Here is a 23,710-nt window from a genome sequence, read left to right on the forward strand (position 1 = left end):
GATCCGACTTGATGTAACTAAGTAGAAGACTTGCATTTGGCTAGGTTTACCCCGACATGCGCCGGTACTTAGACCAATGGTGATGTGAGAGAGTGGTGACTTAACCCCCAGCCATGGAATGTCCCGAGGGATGCCGGACCCATTACCAACTGATGATGAGTGATTGAGACCTTCCTAAAGAAGTACGGTGCTATGACTTAAAGCATGTCTACCAATAGAGACTAGCATACATAGAGTTAGATTCATTCATTCATTGCTTGTCTCATATCATATTGCATTTATGTTTGTTCTGAAATCCTGCCGTTTATGTTATTATGGATTTAAGCGCTTTACCGAGTTTCTTTGAAACTCATTCCTTTATTGTACAATGTTTGTTAGACTATTCTGCAGTCTTGAATACTATGACGGTCCCTATGAAGAAGCGCAAGGCGAGGAGGCATATCTCCAAGAAGGTGATTGCGGTTACAACAATTACACTGAGGATCCCTGCGAGTGGTTATGCTCCGTACGATGCTTAGTCCGACCATTGAGTGGAAGCGCCCCTGTGCTGTTTATGAGATTTACACTTATAGGGATGTTGTCTATAAAGTGGAGAACAATTTAGTTACCCATTGTACTTGCTACTGGGATTAGATTTTGTCTAGTTTATTCTCTTTTAGAGCTACTTTTCCGCTGGTTGTAGAGTGGGATTTTGCCTCACTTTACTTATCTGTTTTTGACACTCTGATTATATCTAGTACTCTGATTTATATATGATTCATACTTTCCTTATTGGATCTATGGTTTATCTTCTGCACTTTTATTATGATTGTTCATGATTATGTTATTGTTTATGTGGGAGGTTGATTACTCGATACCTGATCTTCGGGCTGTGGATCACACTCTCGGGTATGCCAGATAGGGTACCGGCTGGGAGGATGTGACATCCTTCACACTAGAGTCACGGATATTACTCACCGGACTCATCAACCCTATTGGTCATCCACAAATGGTAAACGGGAAGCTCTCACGTCCCTCTCACGGATCATTTCACCGGTCTTGAGTGCCCGTGAGCCCAAGTCTAGCCATTTGCAACCCTACCAATACATGGCCCCTTTTGGGTAACCGTAATGCAATTTATGTCCTCTCACGGAGTGGATACCGGTCTTGAGCGCCCACAAATCCACACTACTACCACGGGTTGTTCGGTCTCAATGCCCTTCCGAATCGGGTCTGATATGATAGGGACATCCTAGCCATACATGTAGACAAGTCCTATGTATGTCATTCAATAACCCGGGAAGCGTCGATGGACACCTTCGGAGAACATCCCATACTATTCCCACTGATGTCCAAGGACAGAAGCACCAGTAGGGTACCCCTCAAACCCAAGTTATACTTAAGCAATCACATGCCCAAGTTCATCATATCAGTTCACAAGATACAACATCATAATAAACATTCAATTCATGACATTGACATAAGTCATCATATATTGAAATTGATAAACATGATAAGACATTGAAATAACATGATGTAAACACAAAGCTACTGTTGAAAGACATATGTAGCAAGTCTAACATGATAAGAATATGAAATAGAAACTATATTTCCTAAGTTAGGGATACCAAGTCAAAATTCCATATCTTAGGTAATTATATCGGTAACTATCCTTACCTTGAATCGGAGATGAGAATGGTCCAAGATCACAAGCAAGTGGCCCAAATAGCCTTAAAGTCCTAAACAAGCATATATGAAAGGTTAGAGAAGAAATCAGAACAATTGGAGATCAAACGAATCAGAACTAGGCAAAAGTTGCTGACAGCAACTCTATTGGTCGATACATTTGGTCGATAGTATCAACCAATAGTATCGACCAAATCAATTCCAGGACAACAAGCTAGCTTTTTGGATTCTTGCCCAGATTTGGTCTTCCGGGTCTCGGATCCACACGAAACTTGGAGGATAGTCTGAACACAATATGGGGACACTAATTATCAAGAAACTTTCATAATCCAATGGTCCATTTGGAAATCCCCAAATCGACATATTAAGGTTAAGAGTTGTAGGTCATGGCATTGGCTACATCTCAATGCAAATTAGGGGAAAACATGGGGGATTAGGTAGGGAATCATTTAGAAGTAACATTTAACACATATGCAAGGTATAGATTAGGTTACTCATGAGCTTCATCTCAGTTTTGGTAAATAAAGCAAGTTGGTAAGCAATAAATCATGGAAATGTGTAGTTAATGATCATGAGGTGAATCAATCATAGTCATATCGGTGAAAACATCATTGTATGGGGTTTAGAAGGTTCATGGCAAGGTGTATGCAAGGTTGCAGCACCTTGGCCATGGTCCCAACAGTAAAATGGAGAAAAGATGAGTGAGAAAGTGATTAGGAGAGAGAGAGTCATACCTTTAAAGTGGAACAAGAAAGTAGGAAGGAGTGGTTGGCAATGATTGATGAAGAAGATGCTTCACCACTACCAAGGAGGAGTTCTTGGGAGGCTCTCCCACATTCCCAGATGTTAAAAACGCGAGAATGGGGCTCCAGTCTCGAGGAATAAATAATTAGAAAAGAATATTCCAAGAATCTTTAAATTTGGGTTCAGCAAACTTGTTGGTCGATACATTTGGTCGATAGTATCGACCAATAGTATCGACCAAAACAGTTTCTGCAGAATTTCACAGAATAGTTCAGCAACTTTCGGTGCGGACTTGGAGGGCTATACAAGGTCAATTTGCATGAGGTTTTCTCCTATAGTTCACTCAAGAGGTCTAGTTTTAGGGAGTACCTTCGGATTTTGCACCGGAGTCCTTTTGATATCTCAACTGTCTCACTCTTCATCAGTGCGCAGATTCTAACCTAACACTAGTAATGTACTCAAGGAAGGAGCATCATCATCAATGTCCATAAACTGGAGTTACGACATTACGTCATCAACCAGTAGGGCCCACAAGTCCCTCCTACCACCACTTCGGGTCTTCGGACCTACAAACACAACAATGACCGGGTCGGGTCAAGGTTAGGTAAAAGCTGGATTTTACAGTAACAATGTGGATTTGTGGGCACTCGAGACCGGTGTGTTATATCCGTGAGTGGTCATAGATCACATTGTGATTATTCGTTAGAGGCCATTTATTGGTAGGGTTGCAAATAGTAGACTTGGGCTCACGGGCACTTGAGACCGGTGAGTTATATCCTTGAGAGGACGTGAGAGCTCCCTGTCTATTATTTGTGGATGACCAATAGGGTTGATGAGTCTGTAGTCCGAGTTGGTTATAGCCATAGGATACGCTGACTCTAGTGTGAAGGATACTGAACCTAGTTGGTTGGTGTCATAGGGGAAGTATCTGGATCTGACTTGATACAACTGAGTAGATGACTTGCATTGGGCTAGGCTTTACCTTGACATGCGCCAATACTTAGACCAAACGATGATGTGAGAGAGCGGTGACTGAAACCCTAGCCATGGATTGTCCGAGAGGAATGCAGAACCCATTACCAACCAATAATGAGTGTTTGAGACTTTTCCAAAAAAAGCATGGTGTTATGACTTAAAGCATGTCTACCTATAGAGACCAGCATACATAGTGTTAGATTCATACATGCATTGTCTGTTTCATATCATATTGCATCATGCTATGTTTTGTATCATGTCATTTATGTTATTGTGGAATAACTTGCCTTGCTGAGTTCTTTTGAACTCATTCCTTTTTGTGCGAATATCTTTGTTAGATTATCCTGCAGGAACGGAAGAACATGATGATCCATACTACAAGACGCCCGTTGATGAAGCATACTACCATCAAAGTGCTTGCGATCATGAAGATTACACTAAAAATCCCTCAATGGAATATGCTGCATACCAGGATTAGTCCCACCCTGGAGCAGAGGCGGCCTTGTCTTGTTTCATTTGTTTATGTTTATGAGGATATATTGTATAAGACCGAAGAGACATTAGTTTAGATGTTTACTCATTTCTTTCCCTTCTTTCGAAAACTGGATTGTAAACTTAATTGTATTCGAACTACTTTTCCGCTACGATTTGGGGAGTGATTTATGCACATACTCTTTACTTGTGAATTTTCATATAGCGATATCATTTAATTCCGCACTCTGATTATAATGTCTCTCTCCTTCTTATCTTGATCACATGGTTTATATGATATTCCATTGATTACATCTGTTCATGATTATGTTATTGTATATGTGGGAGGTTGGTTTTCTCGATACTTGATCCTTGGGGCTGTGGATCACACATCCGGGTATGCTAGGTAGGGTACTGGCTAGGTGGATATGACAGTGCTAGACTAGGAGGATTGATTAGATATAGCAATGCAAGGGTGATAACCTCTTTCTGATGGTACATAGGTGTCAAACCAACCAGCAAGCTGAATTTGCAGGTTTTTTAGTAGTGTGTGGATGGCTCGCAACATGGGGATTTCAAAGTTATGGGTCAAGCCGAATTCAATGATTGTGGATTTTGGCAGTTTCTTCATGGAAGTCCCCTACTTTAGTCTTCATAAATGGTATGGCTTGTTGTAGTATTTGGAAGGCATAGATTGGAGGATCATACATTGTTATCGTGAGGTAAACTCAGTGGCGGATTTCTTAGCAAAATATGCAGCAAAAGATCAGACTTTTTCTACTCATAAGGAGTGACCTTTTTTTATAAGAGTTTCATTGGGATGCTCTCCAACAGCCTAGGTTTTGGTTTAGGTGATTTAGGTTGTTGCTTAGAAATCTGTTGGGGCAACCAATGTTTGCCCGTATATGGTTTCTTTTTTGCTTTTTGTCCTATTGTAATGCCAAAGGAACTAATGAGGATGAGTGTATTGGGGCAACTGATGTTGATGGGATGAGATAGTGATTCGTTCCTTTTTTTCAGTGTTAATTGTAGTAATCCTTGTAACAACCCAATTCCCGAAAATCCGGGCTAATTTGAATTTTGAATCTTCGTAGGTGAAAGTTTGAGTCAGATCCCTAGATTACTCTGAAATCAAGTTAAAATGAAGATAAGGTCAGTGGAATCTAGTTTTATTTTATTGGTATTTATGAAATTTAATAATATTATTTTGGTGTTTTTACACTTAAACCTCTTGGTGTCAGGTAATGTAGGGTTGGGCCACCCTAGTTGGTTTTAAGCAAAATTAGACCTTAGTGAACTATTAAAGTGATTAAAATAAGGATAGAAAAGACTAGCTAAAAATAGGAGAGAAATGATCAAAATGCCCATAGTGGTGCAAATTAAGGTCTCAATGACCTACCACGTGGGGTATTAGCCCTCAATTAATGTTTGGGCTCATAATAAGCCCATGGGATTACTTTTTTTTTTTGGTAAACAACATTTCATTCAACTGAAACAAAAGGAGATAAATCCGAGCTACAAAGCCTAGAAATCCAGGTAGTGGAAATAGGCCAGTCAAACCTCCCCGGTGAGGAGACAGCCTTCCGTGCCAGAGAGTCAGCTACGCTGTTAGTCTCCCTTGGAGAGAAAAGAAATTTGCAATCTACAAATTTTCTAGCTAAGTACTTAATATCCCATTTCAAATTGTCCACACAAATAGGGGTTTGAATCTTGTCTTCAAGAGCATTGTAAAGTTGCAAACAATCGATCTCAACTTCAATCATCTCGAACCCCTCAGCCAAACACTGAAGTAATCCTTCTCTTAGCGCTAGAGCTTCTCCTTGAAGCACCTCGTTGAAGCTCGCTGAAATAGACACCGCCACTAGCGGCAACCCTCTACAATCTCGGATAATAAACCCCAGTCCCCCTTTTGATCCTACCTTAGCTGCATCTGAATTCAGTTTAACAACTCCACTCAAAGGCTTAGACCACCTTGCTTCCTTCTTTTTTCGTCTCTCATCACCCAATATCGAAGGCTTAACCGAGAGAAGTTGAGAACTACAAAGATCTTCAAACGGGGGGGGGCCCCGCGAAAAAAAAGGGGGGGGGGCCCACCACTCCAGAAGATGAGATCACGAGCAGCCTAGTTCCAACAATTAGTGCGCAAACACTCGGGCCCTTCATGGACCTTCACTGTCCAATTTTAACCACTCCAAATTTAGTAAACTGATGGGATCACTTACGAGTTACATGAACCAGGATTTCAATCGTTCCAACAAATTAACCCGGTTGTAAAAATCCTAGATCATGAAACCGTTTTAGTGTAAAAGGTGAATGCCCAGAGTTTTAAAAAACTATACAATTGTACCTTACAAATCGTCGATCCAATAATTTTAGTGAATTCCAATTCCACACCAAACACTAATTTTATAAAGTATAACTCATGATTTGAAGCAGATTTGAACCAGAAGAGAAAAACTTAAATTCACTTCACAATGTGTAACTAAAATATAATCAAAATAGGGGCAAAATTGTCATTTGGTAATATGGCGAAGGTGGGAGGTGGGACTCATAGGGACCCATCTAAGTAGGCCCTAAGTTACAAAATCAGCTCATTTTGGAGCAAAGAAAGATCGTGAACTTGCAGAAGAGGGGAAAAGAAGGTGAAAGAAAGAGAGAAGGGCTAAAGAACTGGAGGAGGAGAATCTTTTGACTTCTATATCAAGGTAGGCCCCTTTCCTCCTTAAATCTGCTTAATTAATGTTGTAAAAGGTTGGACGCATGCATGTGGTCTTAAGTTCAGACCTGAATTGAAACCTTAAGGGTTGAAATCCCAGGTCAAATCCATGATAATTAGGTTTAATAATGCTAGAAACCTAAGTCTAATAGGCCTAATTAAATGTATGTGTGACTAATTTGTTAATTGTCTTCAAATCAGAATTCGGGTTCATGTTGATTTCATGCATGGAACCATGTTGTAACATAGCAATTAATATGTATTGAACCTGCAACTAATATAATTATGCCCAAATTGCCCTAAACTAGACTTGAGAGACTAAATTGGGTTGACCAAGAGTGTATGATGATGCTAACCCTAAGACTAGCGTTTGAAACCCTTAAATTGACTTTGAATTAATATGTGGTAACAGAGCAAGAGTGTATTGATGCTAACCCTAAGACTAGTGTTTGAAACCCTTAAATCGAGCTTGATCTGTTGAATTGACATGGTAATTGATAAAAGTCCTCAGGGCTAAACCATCCTAGGACAGTAAAAGTGATATGAGCAAGCCTAGGGCAAAAACCCCAATTTAGTGATGGGTTTGGAACCCTAAATTGGGAAATTTGATGATGCCCTACTATATCTTAGAGGCTTTCATCAACATTCAATGTCACCGATCCTTTTTCCCCCACCATGAAGACGAATATGAAGAAAACTCAGGGAAAAGGTTGCATACAACAAAAGTCTGATGCCAGAGCATTACCTTTGGCCCATAAAAGCCCACTATGCCCACAATCCTAAATAACACACCTAGAAACAGCACAATCATCAGTTTTGGATCAACTTTGAGCTCAAACCTGTGTAAATATAGAAGGAAATAACACGATACTTTTAGGTGGATAGAAAGCTTTGAAATTCCATCTTCCAACGCAGCAAACGGTGAGTTATTTGGATTTTCCTAGAGAGAGTTATGGCCATTTTCGTGAAAAGGTCGAGTCTGCCTATCTATACTGGAATAATTGCTCTAGTTCATTCTCAAAGCCACCTCTCCACTTCCAACCACATTGGGACTCACCTACCTTGGAGGAGAGACAGCCAATTACTTCTCATACTTTCAATATCTTGTAATTGTCATTTTATAGATTCAAAGAGCGAGTCATTATTTGTTGTGGAGTTTAGCTAGTCAAACTAGGTATAATTTTCCAGGGTTTTTGAGAATTGCCTACACATAGGGGGTATTCCAATGTACTTCTATATAAGCTCTCTGTTGTGAACGAATTTGACAAGTTATTGGAGTGAAAATTGAGTTTTGTTTTGGCTTTAGAAGGAGTTCTTCTAGTTTGCTCTTATTCCCGTAGTTGATTTTTATTAGGTGGCCAGTATCCTATCTGGAGTGTTCACTTCTATTACCTCCTACTTTTCTAACTTTCGAACATCACACAGGGAATGGGTCTATACTCTCTTCCTAATGGAGATTATTTTTTGAAATATTAGAGATATGGCTTAGCCAACTGCTGCTAGAGCAGTAACATGCCCTTGCACCAAGTTCTAGTAATGTTTACCTTATGTATATTTATTAGGGATATTTCTGACAAACCACCAAAAACCCTAGCCGCCACTGCCTCTCATTGCTTCTAAGACTTCCACAGTTGATCAAACTCCAGCTACTACACTCAAGAGAGTCTCTACAAATGGTACTCACAAGGACTCCAACCAATACAAAGAAGAGTTTTTTACAGTTTCTATAAACCCTTATCAATATTTTATGTAATCAAAAACATTTATTTTCATATAAATTCAAACATTGTAACTCAGGGAATCTAGGTGATCACAATTACAAGAGTCCTAGAACACTGATGAACAAGGACTCTACCTATATATAAGAAGTCATCTACACAACTTAAAGTATTGTGGAAAATATCTAAAACTCTCTCGTGGACGTAGATTGAATTTAACAGAACCACGCAAACTTTAATCTCTCTCTCTCGCATCTCTCTCCCTGTCCTAGCAATATTTTATCTCTATTTTCAATGTTAAAACATAGGGATTTTTTTTTTTTGGGTAGAAAAAATATAGGGATCTGAACCATCGTAATATGTTAATGGATGGTAAGACAATGATGTTTAAATTAGCAAACCTTGGACTGGCTCAAGCAGCCACTGTTCCACTTGGATCGCAAGGCAATGATGCTTAAATTAGCAAACCTTGGACTGGCTCAAGCAGTCACTGTTCCATTTAAGAAGTATAGTCATGAGAATCACACTTTGAGCATGCTTACCAATAAGCACAAGGAACCAGTTAATTTTTCTTCATTCTGTAGGTTTTTATAAATAATTTATTAATAAACATAAAAATTATATCATTGATTAACCTACATTAATTTGGCATTACTCCTACTTATTGAATACTGAATGGAAGATAACATACCGTTTTACTGAAGCAAAACATTTTTTTTTTAACCTAAAGTTTATTTTATTATATTAAAAATAGATAAAAGAAAGAAGAAAAAAAGTCAGCAAAAAATTATATTTGCAGTGCATGATTCCTATCTTCTACCTCATACCCCTAATATTCCATAAAATTATCATCCTAAAAAAATTTATAGTAGGAAAACACCTTCTTTATCAAAAATACCAATCATCTAAGTTTGGTTGTTTGTCTCACTGTTTTCTCTCTCCACCAAGAGTTATTGCATTTTTTCTCATGCTTCAAAAACAATCTCTCTTCGTCTACTTTTTGAAATTTTTCTTTATTCATCTAGACCCGAAGACGCTAAGTGAGACCGTCTCTTTCTTCATCCCATGCATGAATTTTCTAGACCTGATAAGTATTTTGTCATTGATGGCATTGCCAAAAGTCTTCTATATTAATAAAAGTGTAGGCAGCTCCTTTTAGTTTCTCCCAAGCCACTTGACAGACTTAGATATCCCTCGCAGACCGCAATGAATTTCAATGAATCTAGAATGGGTTTTCATAAGCGAATTTGAGCCATCTTAAGTCAAAGCTAAAGCCTTGCATGCCCAAAGTCCAGACAACAGTAGCTTTGGTCCCCTTCAATGTCTTAATATGGTGAGAATCATAACCACAAGTGTCTCCCTGGATGGAAAACTCCGGTCCCTTTGAGTTATTTATATCTTCTTTCTTTTCAGCTTGTCACAATAGTTTTAGTATTGTCATCTATTGTCAAATTGAATGTTGTCTTGACGGTAGTGGTCTTTTCTTTTTATAACTTTTTTTTTTAATTTCTACTTTTTAATCCGAAAAATCAGGTTCCATAATATGATTAAGAGAAAATGCTAGCAAAGTCGCATAATATCACAAGCGCAAGACAAGATTTATGTTGTTTATTCGAAGGGTAAGTCTAGTACAGTTGAGCAAATATAGTCTTACCAGGAAGAAGAAGAACTAAATACCACCCTCATAGTTTTTTATCCATCTCAATCTGTTGAGAGACTATAGATGTGGATAAGACTAAAATGCCCCTCTATTTAAAAACACCCAAGAAACTACACAACAGGACCTCCCAACAGTTACAACCAAGTCTTTTAAAAGAGTTTGGAATTTTGAACATGACACATAGCCTAATTGGCAGTAGTCAACAGTCGAAAGACGGTGTCTGGCACATTTAGGCCTCTCCCTAAACATTTTACATAGTGATAAAGTTTGTCTTCACCACATACAATATTACAAAATGTTTGTCTATTTGCTTATATGATCATGTATTCTATAATTATAAGATGTTGTTAGGGGCCATATATATTAGGATTAGAGCAATTATCATACACAATCGTACACAATCGAATAAAGAATAAGGAATAAGAAAGAAAGAGATACGAATTTTATCCTGATTCACCTCAATGTGAGAGTACGTCCAACATTAGGTTTTTCACTATATTCAATGTTCCGTTACAAGAGAATATATATAAGCGCTTAGAAACTCTAAGCCAGAGCTATTCATGGGCCCAAGTCCAAACTACAAAGAAACTCTGAGTCCCACAGAAACATGGACCCTCTACAAACTATGAGGGTGTTGCCCCAACAACCCCGACAGGACGACCTCCTCAGACCTTCACCCGCTTATCAGGGAGTGGAACCCCCATATCCATTGACAACACAATGTGAAGCATGAACTATACTCAATAATATAGTCATTTCAACCAAGCGTTTGTAAGCATCATCATGCATAGAACCTCTTTCTTAAGAAAAAGAATAAAGGCTGAGAGGACATAAGATACATGTTGCTTTCATGATGGATGGGGAAAAGACATCTCATCCATACGTGTGATGGGGCGGTCCCATTGTTTGAATTTCTTTGATTACATCAACTCTTGGAATTCATTTTGTTATGTGGACGATGTAGCTGGGATATCCTAGATGTATGATGGATTTTAATCTTCACCGCCACTAGATATTAATTACCATATGTCACAATCTCAACACTAATTGCAAGGAATTGCACATTTAATATATTGCAAAACTTTTATCTCTACTGGTATCTATATACACCTTCTTTAATGTGCTAGAACTGTTATACCTACATCAAAAACTACTCCAATTGCCTCTGCAAGTAAAATTTTCGAGTCCGAAGATATAGGAAGAAAGCAAGAAGAGACCCCAGAGAACAAATAGAACCCCAGATGATGAAGGTTATCCGATAGCATTCGATTCCCATACATCTCCCATTTCCCTCGTTTCCATCTCTTTGGTAAAGAGTGGCCGCCATGTAACCAAATATGAATGAACCTATCGGGATATTAGCGATGACAACATTGTGATTAACACTAAAATTCTTGGCACCAAATAACTCCGTAGTCAAAGAAACAGCAATCGAAGATATTCCTCCTGTAGAGATTCCGATAATGGCAGTACTGATGTACATGGAGATGTTAGTAGAGTTCAGAAGTAAGAAGAATGATCCAGCCATTGGAACCATCAGTATTACTATAGATGCCACTCCTGAAACCATGTATCTACTCCTGAAACAGCAATGATATCAAATCAAAATTAATTAAGCATTAACTGTAAATTCGCCAACTTCTGCAAGAATCTTCAAAACAGTACATAGAAAAAAAAGGCTTAGAAGGGCTTACTTTGAGAAAAAGTAGTTGAGGAGAGATGGCATGAGACGACCAAAGAACCCAAATGAAGAAGACAAGGAGACCAACGAAGTTGTCTTTGAGTGCCCACGAGATTCAGCTATTTGACCCAAGTTGTTCGCGTACACAAGCCCAAGAGTAGCACCAAACATGTAAACAAAGAAGTACAACCAAAAATCTAACTTTTGTACCATCAACTTCACTCCAATCTCTTCTTTGACTCTGATGATCTCAACTTCTTCTTCAAGCTCCACCCTTGGTTCTTCTTTGATGTCAATTTCAATTCTCCCTGAAACAACAGATTGATCTACTGAAAGATCATGGATTCTTCTCTCCCTCATACTATTACTCCACCATGTTCTTTTCTCCAAAACCACTCGAACCCAATCGACTAGAGGGACCATTATTGGTGCAGCTAGGAGAACCCACATACCAACCACAAGAACCCATGCAGGAAAACCAGTGGAAATATTTTGGAAGCTACCAAACACAGCATATATTCCAGTAGCTATTGTTATAAGAAAAAGTACAAGGAACCCACCATTCTTCTTCTTATTCTTCTTCTCCACATCAACCTCCCCCACCTCAACCTCCCTCAGAAGAGGTGCTGTGAGTAAAGAGACTCCTAAGGGTACGATTGAATTAAGAAGAAGATAACCTTGTGCCTTTTTCATGGAAGAAGAAGGGAAGATCCATTGTACGATATTAGTAAAGATCTTTGCTGTCAAGTTGCCATAGCTAGTTGATAACCCTAATGTAACTAGACGATTTGATGGGAAGTTTCGAGTGGACATAACATAACAAACTGTATTGATCCAACAAGTGCTGTTTCCAGCTAGAACGGTAAGAAAGAAGAACTGCAAATATGATAGAGAAGAGATTTTGTTGATGAGGAAGAGGAATTGCAGGCCATAACAAATCATTCCAAGAGTGGAACCCATTAGGAGAACTAGCCAGAGAGGCAAATAAACGGTAGCAATGCCGGATAACCAACCAAAAAGCTTTCCAGCATCAGAAGCAAATGCAAGGTTATTGAGTTGAACTTGGGATATTGAGAGTACCTCTTTAAGTTGAGATGAATATGCTGGGAAGTCAGTGTTTGTTCCACTGATAGCTTGAAGCCAAATGGTACCCACCAAGCTTAGCCATTGAGTTGTGGATGGTGGAGGCATTCCTTCTCTGTAATTAAGTGATTCCAAGATTTCAATTCTTTGGCTAGGAGTATGTGTTTGTATATTGAACTGCTGCCTCCATGGTTATATATATACTGAGTGTAAGCGTCAGTTCCTAGGTTTGCATGTGTGAATGCGTGCAAGAAAGAGAGAGAGACAGAGGCTGTGAATTGTGGCTGTGAATACAAAAATGTGGTTTCTTGTTGGCCACCACCTGTTCAAGCATTTACGCGTGGATAAATCAGTAATTAGGTTATTGGTTACAGGTTAGATTATAGATTGGAGCCCTTAATGGTTACCACAATTAGAATTCTACCTTGTATGCTATGGCTGCGAGTTGTTTCAAATTAAAGAAATATTAAAAGCTGTACGTGCAGTGTACAGCGAACTGTTGACACGATGCACAGGTAGCGTGACGCAGTGGCTGCAGTCATAGTGTATTGGACACCTTCCACCACCCCAAAAAGAGAATTGTTTGAACTCACCAACCTTCTGATGATGCTGGTCCTCAAAAGCTTTAACCGAGTCATTAAAAATACATTATCTCAAATAAATCCCTCTTTCTCTATCAGACTATATAGGACGATAATCACAAAGCCATACAACGAAAACATTTAAGAAAGGCAATGATTTACGTGATTCACTTAGACTACATCTATAATATAGGAGTGCTTTTGATTTTCACTGCAAAGAAAATAATAGAAGAGATAGGAGTCGTAAATTCGTGTTCTAACCTTCCCAATACGAGAATACAACTACTCATAACAAAATTGAAGAGACACTTTAAGTTACAAGTAAGAAACCAAAAAGACACTGCCCTAAATGACCAGGATCCCACAACTCACTATTTTAAAGCTCTCGAAATCTTGAACACAAGTCACCTCTTTCTTGGAGTATTCACCCGTTTCTTGATGGTCTATGCTTGTATAATCTCCAAACTAGCTCCAGAACAGTCTAACCTTAATCAAACTAGCTCCAGAACAGTCTAACCTTAACTGATCTTCATCAGAACATACAAGATACTATAGAGTAGAGATTTCATATATTAGTATCTTTCTTATTTTGTATGCACATTATTATTATAAGATATTATAGAGTAGAGATTTTCATATATCCAGTATCTTTCTTAGTTTATATGCACATTATTATTATTATTTTGGGTATTGGTGGGTTTATATTAGTGGTGTGGACTATCAAATATATAATACGGAGAATCCAACCCATGACCTCTTTATTAAGAGATGTCAATCATTATTGTTGAAAACGTCAAAGAGAAGGTAGTTGAAAAGAGAAAGAGAAAGAAAGAGAGAGAGAGTGACACTGGGATTTACGTGGTTCGGTTGTATTCAACTTACGTCCATGAGAGAGTGTCAGATGTTTTCATTATAGTAAAGAGTTGTGTACATGGCTTTCTTATATAGAGATAGAGTCCTTGTTCATCAGTGTTCTAGGACTCTTGTAATTGTGATCTTCTAGATACACTGAGTTACAATGTTTAGATTTTACATGAAGATAAATGTTTTAGATTATATAAGGGCCTATTTCGTTACATGAATCTGAAGATTTCAAATATATGGAGTCATGATTCATAAAATTAATTGTTTGTGTAAGGGGTAATCTGGGTATTTCCTTTATTAAGTTGGTTTGTTATTGAACCAGTTGGTTCACTTGTTTGTATATCATATCATTTGGGCCGGTTCACTCTCATTTGTATGCAAACACGAATTTGGGGGTTTTCTGGTTTTGGGGTTTCTGAGCTCTGGAGATTCTAGCTATGGCAATGTTCTTCCTTGTTCTTCATCTTTGAGCTTCGTTCTTGGATGATCCTTGTATCATTCTGAAGGGAAGATGCTCAGCAGAGGAAGGGGAACACTCGATGGCTTTCTCGAGGCGATTCGGTGAAGATTGGCTAGGTTGCTGGTTGTGTGGATCGTCTTTTGTGGTCTGCTCTTTGATGTGATTCTAGAGGGCTTTCATTCCTCACATGAAGAGGGATACTCGATGGTGATTTGAGCCTAAATGGTTGCCATATACGGTGACTTCTGTTCCTTTCATATTTCCCCTGATTTCTGTAATTATCTTTGATTATAGTGGATCGGATTCTATCTAGAGTCCCAGAGACGTAGGTTCAAAATAACCAAACTCCGTAATCAAACTCTCGTGTTCTTCTTCTTGCTTAATTAGGGTAAATGCATAGTCTAAGCATCTGTTAACGATCACAGTTGGTTAACCTGAATCTAGGGAATGAAATATGTGAATTCATCCTAAAAAACTATTTGGTTGACGTGATTTTTGTAAATGCTCAAATGTTTAGTACTTTTATAGTAGGTATTAACTATCTGGATTTCACCCAATATCCATAAATCTACATATTCACGTTTTTAGTGCAAAAAGATTAATCTCTAGATTTCATGAATCCAAAGATTTTCACAACCAAACATGTATAAATCTTGCATTCATGAATTCAAAAATTTGAAATCTCTAGACTCATGTAACCAAACAGGCCCTAAATATTGACCAGGGTTTTATAGCAATTGTAATCTGTATCAAACTCTTCTTTGGGTTGGCTAGAGTCTTTGTGAATACCAATTGTAGAGATCTTCTTGGATGTAGTAGCTAGTGTTTGATCAGTTATGAAACTCTTAGAAGCAACCTTCTTGGATGTAGTGGCTAGTGTTTGATCAGCTGTTGAACTCTTAGAAGCAACCCTAGCCTCATAAGCTTGAGATGGAGTGGCGGATAGGGTTTTGGTTGAGTTTTCAGAAATATCCCTAATAATTATCGGCTGAACAACCCTTTGATGGTATATATGCACAGTTTTGACATCCCTCTAGAAAATACATTTTTATTGAGGTCACACACCCTTTGTTTAATTGTATAGTTTATCTTAGAGTTGGCTCTTCTCGCTACTTAAGCCTATACATTTGTTTGTGATAACTGACTTCAATCATCTCTAACATCTAGAGTTCTGTATGGTCTCAATTATTGTCTGGTCTTCGAGGCTCCCTCTGATATTTTGATCCTTCATCATATCCCTGTCAATGGAGGCAGTAATTTTTTTTTTAAAATCTGAGAACTAGCTCTGGAAGACCGGCTATCTCCTTGCCAGCTATTTAATTAATTTGAGCCGGTATGTTGGTAGGCACTGATAGATCTCGGGGATGTGTTCTGATCCAACTAGTGAAGGTGAATCTGGATGAATGTTCGCTTGGTAACCCTGAAAATGTTGATGCAAGGAGTTTTTAGAGATAAGCTGAAACTCCAGTTTTTTGTTTTTAAGTATCAAACAATTGACATTTTGTGAGGACTCAAACTCTTCTTCTATCATTTTCTAATTAGTATGAAATTCCAGCACTCTGGATCAAATCCATGGCTGGAAATGGACCTCTTGTCTACTATAAAGGACAACTCTATTTGAAATATCAAAATCTTTTTCAATCGCTTTCTGTGAAGTAAATGAATTTCTAATTCATTGAATGAAATCCACGGGATTACCAAAAAAAAAAAGAAATCCACGGCTGGTTTTGTACCTCAGATCTGTTCCATCTAGCATTCAATGCTACGTGAATTATAGAATTATTTATTGCCTTTGATCTGAAAATTTATTTGAGCCACATATGTTGGAAGAAAATTTCAGCCATTGAAGCTTTCATCAAAGAAATAGGAAAATTCACTTTTTTTCTCTAAAATTTCCTTTCTTTGGCTACAAACCCAGATAAAATAAAGTTGATGCCGCTTTGGGTAATTAATGTAAAAGATGTTCTCTTTGATACTGTATTTATCTTGAAGGAGACGCCATCCGTTGTCGAAAGTGGCTTCGTTCTAGTTTTTCTACACATTGCTTGGCGCTTTGCGTAAGACTTTCTGAACGATGTGGATGAGTAACATCAATTCTGTATTTAAAAGACAGGGGAATGTGAATCCCACGACTTTCCAATGTTCTCTTCCACTTTTCATGATGGTATCTGAAATAGAAGATAACTCAGAATTTGGTTTTCTCGAGAATCTTCTTTCCTTGGATTTTTGAATGCTTTATAGTACTTTTTCAATTAAGGCCAAGCCAGGATTTAACATGAAGGACGTGGAATAATAGTGAATTGTGTACCTTGGTTTATATGATTTTGTTAAATAAATTAAAAATTATTATTAACAATAACTTTTATATACATTGGTTTAATCCTTAAAAAAATTTCAATCAAGAGGATAAGTACATGTATTTCACACATGAAAAGAGGGCCAAAGGGATTTCTCATTTCTCTATGGAAAAGATGTTCTGCAGGTGTTGTTGTAGTAGAAGTCGGAGCATAGAAGGAAGAGTGAATTACAAAGGGCCGAAGAAGTCATGTTTTTCTTTTATTATTTATTTTTTGCATAATTTTCATTTGGACACCCAAGTTTCGTTCCAAAATCATTTTTTATCCAAAAAAAAAAAAACAGTGACATTCTACAAGTATCCCTTGTGGTATTCAAAGGGGACCAACTAAAGACACTCTGTTAATGATCCACAGTTTCCATTAGTTTAATTATTTTTAGGACCAAAATGACCTTATGCTTTTGATTTCTTTTATTCAACTTATCAAAGTAATGTTATCCAAAAAATAATAAAAATTTGACCTTTTTACACGTGGGTCCTCTTAGTAAAGGATAAATTAATGCTGGATCCCTTTAATGCAATAAATTATGTCTGGATCCCAAAACAACAACATCATCTCCTAGTAACAAGTTTTTATAAATTTCAAACCCAGAGAGACCAAAATGCCTTTCAAGTTGTTTAGTACATATGGTATGACTAAAATGGCCCCAAATACCCTATTGGTATCAACCATGTTGGTGCATGAACCAATTCCCATTCACCCATGTTCTTCCTTCACTCTACCCAACCATCACCAGAAGCCACCCAACAAAAAACCCAAAACCCCTTTTATTGAAATAAAATAAAATAAAAAGAACCACCACCAGTTGCCCCATCCCCAAGTCGATGTGCTCTTGAAGTAAAAGATTTCACATTTGGAGAGGATGAAGCAGAGTAGATGTAATAGGCCCCATAATCCTAACCTGAAACCCCAATTATAGGTCCGAGTGTCCAAGGAACTAGTTGGAAGAAGCTGTGGGCCATCCGAATTAAGGCCCATGTTTTGGCCCCATAACCCGTTGATTTAGATGAAGAACTTGCATTAGTTGAAACTTGAAGAAGATCTAGTCGAAACCCAGATGGTTTGGGCCGCTGGATATCCAGTGTGAGAGATGTCAATGAGCGAGGTAAAAGCCTCCTACATGTTGTTTAAGCTTGCAGCAGTGCTAGGGATCAACCAAGAATGCAAAGCGCCCAAATATTGAAAAGTACTAGGGAGCGGTTGATTGGAAATTTCAGCAAAAAATGCTTGTTTTGCCCCCCGACACCCTATTTAAAGTCCTTAAAATATAATTTCACATTATTTTAATACTCTAGACTATTGGGATCGACTGCAATGTTAAAAGGCACATGGAAAAGAAAAGGACCTCGATATGCAAAGAGTTTTGCCAAGATTTGGTTGACCGTTGAACTCTAGAGAACGTTAGTTAAACTACTCTCTCATTCTATTAATTTTTTCATGTTTGAGAGTAATTTTTCTTTTGAATCTTTGCTGGAAGATGATTGGGGATGAAGAGTATTTATTCTTTCATTTTTATTAGATCTTCAAGAACTAGATCTCATATCTATTTTTATGTTGGTTACTTCCAAGAGAGTTGTTAATTCTCAAATCCATGTTTAATTTTGTATTTTTGTTTCTTGAGATTGAAGAGATTTCTGTGATGCTCTAAGAACGTGATTTAAGCTTGAGATCATCCCAAAATCTGTCAAAGATGGATGATCAAAAGTTTAAATTTTGGAAAAACTGTCAGAAAAGTTGGTGGTTGCTTAAGGAGGTCAATTGAACCAACCGCCTCAAGCAACGACTTGGGCTTTAGAGCATGTTTTTGAGGTTGTTTCTACTTAGTTTGAATCTTAACTCTAATGTAATTTAATAAACATCATTTAGGAGTTTTCTTCGGTCTACTGGAGATGTTGGTTTGAATTTTTTCGCTAAGTCAACTAAGGACGCAGTTACATACATAACTGGGATTGTTTGATATGTTGATCTGCTTTTTATTCTAAACATATAATGACTATATATCTTGTTGTAATTGTTGTTATGTCTGTCTACTTATTAATTATGAATGATGAAAGATGCTCATTATATTTTACTTCTTTTCATGTTGTGGAATGATGTCGTTCGGTGCAACTATGACTTAGGGAATACTTGATCTAGTGTACTTAGCTTGGGACATCTAGGGTTGTGGTATGGAATATTGTTTCTGATGTTCTTAGCACTTTTCATAGTCGTTGTCCATCATGACTAGGATGTCGAAATGCATGACTAAGTTACCCAAACATGATACCTTTAAGCAGAGGTATTAAAGCCGAGTGACTCCTGATGGCAGTGGTTGGGTCCTATGAGGGTCCAAAAAATGCCTTGAGTCTCATGAGGAGACACATGCCCATTGTTGTCATTTAGTGGTAGCATTGCATATGTTAAGATTAGGCTCATGAGCGTCCAAAAGACGGCTTGGGTGTCATGAGGAGACATAAAAGGCTTCCACCCTAATGTATGTGGATGACCATGGGGTTAAGGAATGTTGTCCAAAGGATGGCTTGGGTGTCATAAGGATTAGCATTTCTAGGTTGGGAAGGATACTAAACCAAAATGGCATCAGGCATGAGGAAAATTATTTAGACCACATGTAGTGTGTTACCGTATGACCTTACATTGGATTTAGAATCTCTGACATACGCCAGTACTCAAACTAATGATTGTGGTGAGAGAGTGTTGACCAATACCCCAGTCATGGTTGATGATGTGGACCAACCCCTTACCCGGGATCCCAACAAAAGTAGCCAATTTGTGAGGAATCAAAATGACGAGACCTATCCAAAGGAAGACTGGTGTATATTTTAATGCATGTTTGCCAAGACAAAGACTAGCACAATTAGACAACTTAGATGCATATTTAGTATTGAGAAATGCCAAATTAGGATGTCCATATCAACCTCCATTAGTTTTAATAATCATGAATTACTAATAAATATATTGAGTTGTGTATGTATAGCTAATTCAATTGATATACCAAGCAAGTGGACCAAATCTAACTCAATGTCAGATGCCCAAGTCAAGGTCAAGACCAAGCTAAGATGGACATGAAGTCTAAGTCACATGAGCGTGAAGAATGGAGTATAAGAAGATTCAAGAGTATCAACTCAAGCTTAAGTAATAAGACTTAGCAAATTAGGGCTTAAGACACATCCTTGCACATACAAATGTTATTGTACTCATTTGCATCAATATCATGTGTATCATGTCAAACTTAGGATATGTTAGGAGATTGTATGAAGACATGGGGTTGGTTAAATGACCTTAAAAACCCTTAAAGTCCCTTGATTGTACTTTTGGGCTTTAGACGAAGCTCCATTTGGTCATAGAAGCTCAGATAGAATATCCATTTGATTCAAACGGAATTCTGTCTAATTATATGGCACTCCATCAAGTTAAAAATGTTCCAACGGCTATTCTTAACAACTATCTTTCAAATGAGACGGACGCCTGTTTGACTTAGACGGCTAAAATTTGCTCATTTTCTATCTGTTGGGGATTGGGCTAAAGCCCAAATCACCTAATTTGAGAGCTTGAACATTTTCAATTGATCATCTACTCCCCAAATACTCTCAAGCTCTCAAGTTACAAGAAATTATTTGTTTTGCCTCTCATTCTTACTCTACTTTTAAAGAACATACCAAGGGATTTAAACAAACACATTGGAGCAAAGCTTGAGGTGATTGAAGCCTTTTCTTGGAAGGTTCTTAGTGTTGTATGTCATATCATCTTGGCATACAATTCTTATAGCATCACACTACAAGAGGTAAAATGCCACACCCCTTGTTAGGTAATAGGGATAATTATTGTTGGTCCCCTATACTTTGATTTTATTACTACTATATTCCCTGAGCTTTTCAAAATTACTAATCAAACCTTCAATTTTGTCTACAATTACTATTGCCTCCCTACCGTTAAGTTTCGTTAGTTTATTGATGATGTGGCATCTTCATATTTTCTCAAAAACCCCAAAATACCCTTATACTTATCTCTTTACTTATTTACCCTTCTGTCAAGTTACAGTAGTACCCTTAATTAACTGTGGACAAAAAAATAACTATAATCTGTTTTGATCTAAAAAAACAACCCCACCAAATAAATAAAGAATGATTGAATAAAACTCAAATAGAAACCAAAGAGGAAGGAAAATCGAATTCAACTCAAATTGGACACTGAATATCACCTAAAATATTTTCAAAATAAATGAAGTTTAGTGAAGGTGGAAAACCAAATCAGATTTGGATTTTGCCCATTTCTTTAATTCAAAATAAATGAAGCTTAGTGAAGGCGGGAAACCAAATCGAATTTGGATTTTGCCCATTTCTTTAATTCAAAATAAATGAAGTTTAGTGAATTTGGGAAGCCAAATTGGATTTGGATTTTGCCCATTTCATTAATTAAAAATAAATGAAGTTTAAGGTAAAATTGGCATTTAATTTGTTTTTATAAATGGGGTAGCATCGTCTTTTGATTTCTTAATTGTAATGAAGGGCAAATTAGACATTACATATTCATACTTAACGGCTACTTAACACTGTTATAAGGAAGGGGGGCAACAGTAATTTCGTAAAGAACAGGGTTTTATTAGTAATAAAATCAAACTACAGGGGGACAACAATAATTATCCCTAGGTAATATCATTTCATATCTTGTATCTTATTGTTTTCAATTATAAGTCTAGATAGACTAGAATTGATTTAGGGTGCTCTTTGCCCGTAAACAAAGATTGTAGAAGGTATTTTTGCTTGTGAACAAAGATTGTAGGGGTGCTCTAGCCCTAAGATAAACAAAGATTGTAAAAGATGCTCTAGCCCTATCTAGAACAAAGATTATAAACGATGCTCTTGCTCTATTGAACATCAATTGTAAGGGTTTGATCTCTACCCACCGTATTGAAAAAGAATCCCTAGAGAAAATCTCTCTTGAGGCCAAAAGAGGAGTGGAGATAGACTTGAATAGTCGAACCACTATGAAATCCTTATGTTGTGGATTGTGTATTTGTAAATTTTAAGTTCAATTTTATTTAAATTTGCACACTTACCTTGTATTTCCAATTAAACAAAAAAATTGGATAAATTTACTAGTTGCAACTTATTCACCCCTTAGGTTGTACCAACATTATGCATATCACTTCATCATTCCTTTCCTTATTCTCAAGCTATCTTGGTATGTAGTGATTGTTGTCTTATTAAGTTCGTTAGAACTCATTCCTTGTGATTTTCTTGTTTCCTTTCTTAAATGGTTTACAAGAATAGAAGAAGTTCTGTATCTATAGGAGAACCACTGAGGACATACTAGAGACATCAATGAGAACTGGTTACAATGAGCACAAAATTTCATGTGGATGTATGGAGTATTCTTACGACATCCATCGATTGAAATATAGCTCTAGTTGTTCACCATTGGGATAAAGGGATGAACGAGAGTCTTGTAAGAAGGTAAATATTTAGATTTCACCTCGTACCCATAAATTTATAGATTTATTTTTTCAGTGTAAAAAGGTGAATCTCTAGATTTCATGAATCTAAGAATTCATATAACCAAACGAGTATAAATCTCTCATTTGTGAATCCAAAAATTTAAAATCTTTGAATTCATGTAATCAAATAGGCCCTTTAATGAAGGGTGGGCCTGACGCAATGGTGGAGTCTCGCCATTGTGCGTTGGAGGTCGCGGGTTCAAATTAGCCTCTTTGCAAAGCAGGGGTAAGGCTACCTAGAAAGTTCCTTCCCTAGACCCCACAGTGTGGGATTTTTGTTGGTGCCTGTGCGGATATCCATCCGCGTAGGCTTTAAACTGTGCCACGTGTTTTGTAGAAAATGGATGGTTGAGATTTATTTATCATTTAACAAGTTTTAAATATTACAATCACACATCCTTGAGATTTTCTAAATTTATAAAAATCATCATGTTACATCTATCGCCACCCGCCGGACTGCTTCACTGTCGATATTAGGTTTTGACACCATGATTTTCATGTTAGAAACAAATTTGGGGCAAAATCACTATAGATCCGATGGTACAGCGACGAAGGCAACGACAGGATGGCCAGAGGCAAGTTGCAGCGACGAAGGCAACGACAGGATGGCCAGAGATTTTAGCGACTGGCGTTGATTAGAGGTGGAGGAGTGCAGTGACGGAGAGGTAGGTGAAGACTGTGGCGGCGAGATTTCAGCGATTTCTCAGTGGTGAACTCGACATCGATTCCTAGCGTTCAGACGTTAGATTTTCTAACCTAGCCAGCCGTTGTTTGTGGAAGGAATGTGAATTAACTTTGTAAATTTAGAAAATCTCAAGGACATATGATTGTAATATTTAAAACTTGTTAAATGATTAATAAATCTCAGCCATCCGTTTTCTGCAAAACAGGTGTCATAGTTTAAAGCTTGTGCGGATGGATATCCGTGCAGGCGCCAATAAAAGTCCCACAGTATGGGAGCTTCGGCACTGGGTACGCCCTTTAAATATGCCCTTTATGAATGTGCTGAGCTACGTGCGTCCAAAAAAAATATTAAAAAAAAAATTGAGGTTTCCCATTTCACCGTCTCAATGACCCGATTTTATTTCGGACAAGACTGAAGATTAGTGTAAACGGTGGTATAGTAGAACCAGAGTGGTGGGCCTGGTTGCAGTTAAAGGTCAACCAGATGTACGACAGCACGGGGTCAGGTACAGTAAACATCATTAATTTTCTGTTTTGTCAGATGTCAAAAATAAAAG

General features: G+C 37.6%; 1 protein-coding gene across 1 annotated transcript; it reads right to left on the reverse strand.

The window, feature by feature from the left end:
- Positions 1–11,048: 11,048 nt before the first annotated feature.
- On the reverse strand, positions 11,049–12,863 carry LOC149008002 (protein NUCLEAR FUSION DEFECTIVE 4-like). The gene is made up of 2 exons (XM_089166351.1): positions 11,644–12,863; positions 11,049–11,529 (listed from the first exon to the last, which is right to left on the reverse strand). Exons 1-2 carry the CDS (start codon positions 12,819–12,821, stop codon positions 11,100–11,102), a joined length of 1,608 nt encoding a protein of 535 aa, XP_089022477.1. The 5' UTR covers positions 12,822–12,863; the 3' UTR covers positions 11,049–11,099.
- Positions 12,864–23,710: the final 10,847 nt, after the last annotated feature.

Source organism: Hakea prostrata, chromosome 8 (assembly GCF_041222555.1).
Source record: "Hakea prostrata isolate BN-2017 chromosome 8, UWA_Hpros_2, whole genome shotgun sequence".
Lineage (NCBI taxonomy): Eukaryota > Viridiplantae > Streptophyta > Magnoliopsida > Proteales > Proteaceae > Hakea > Hakea prostrata.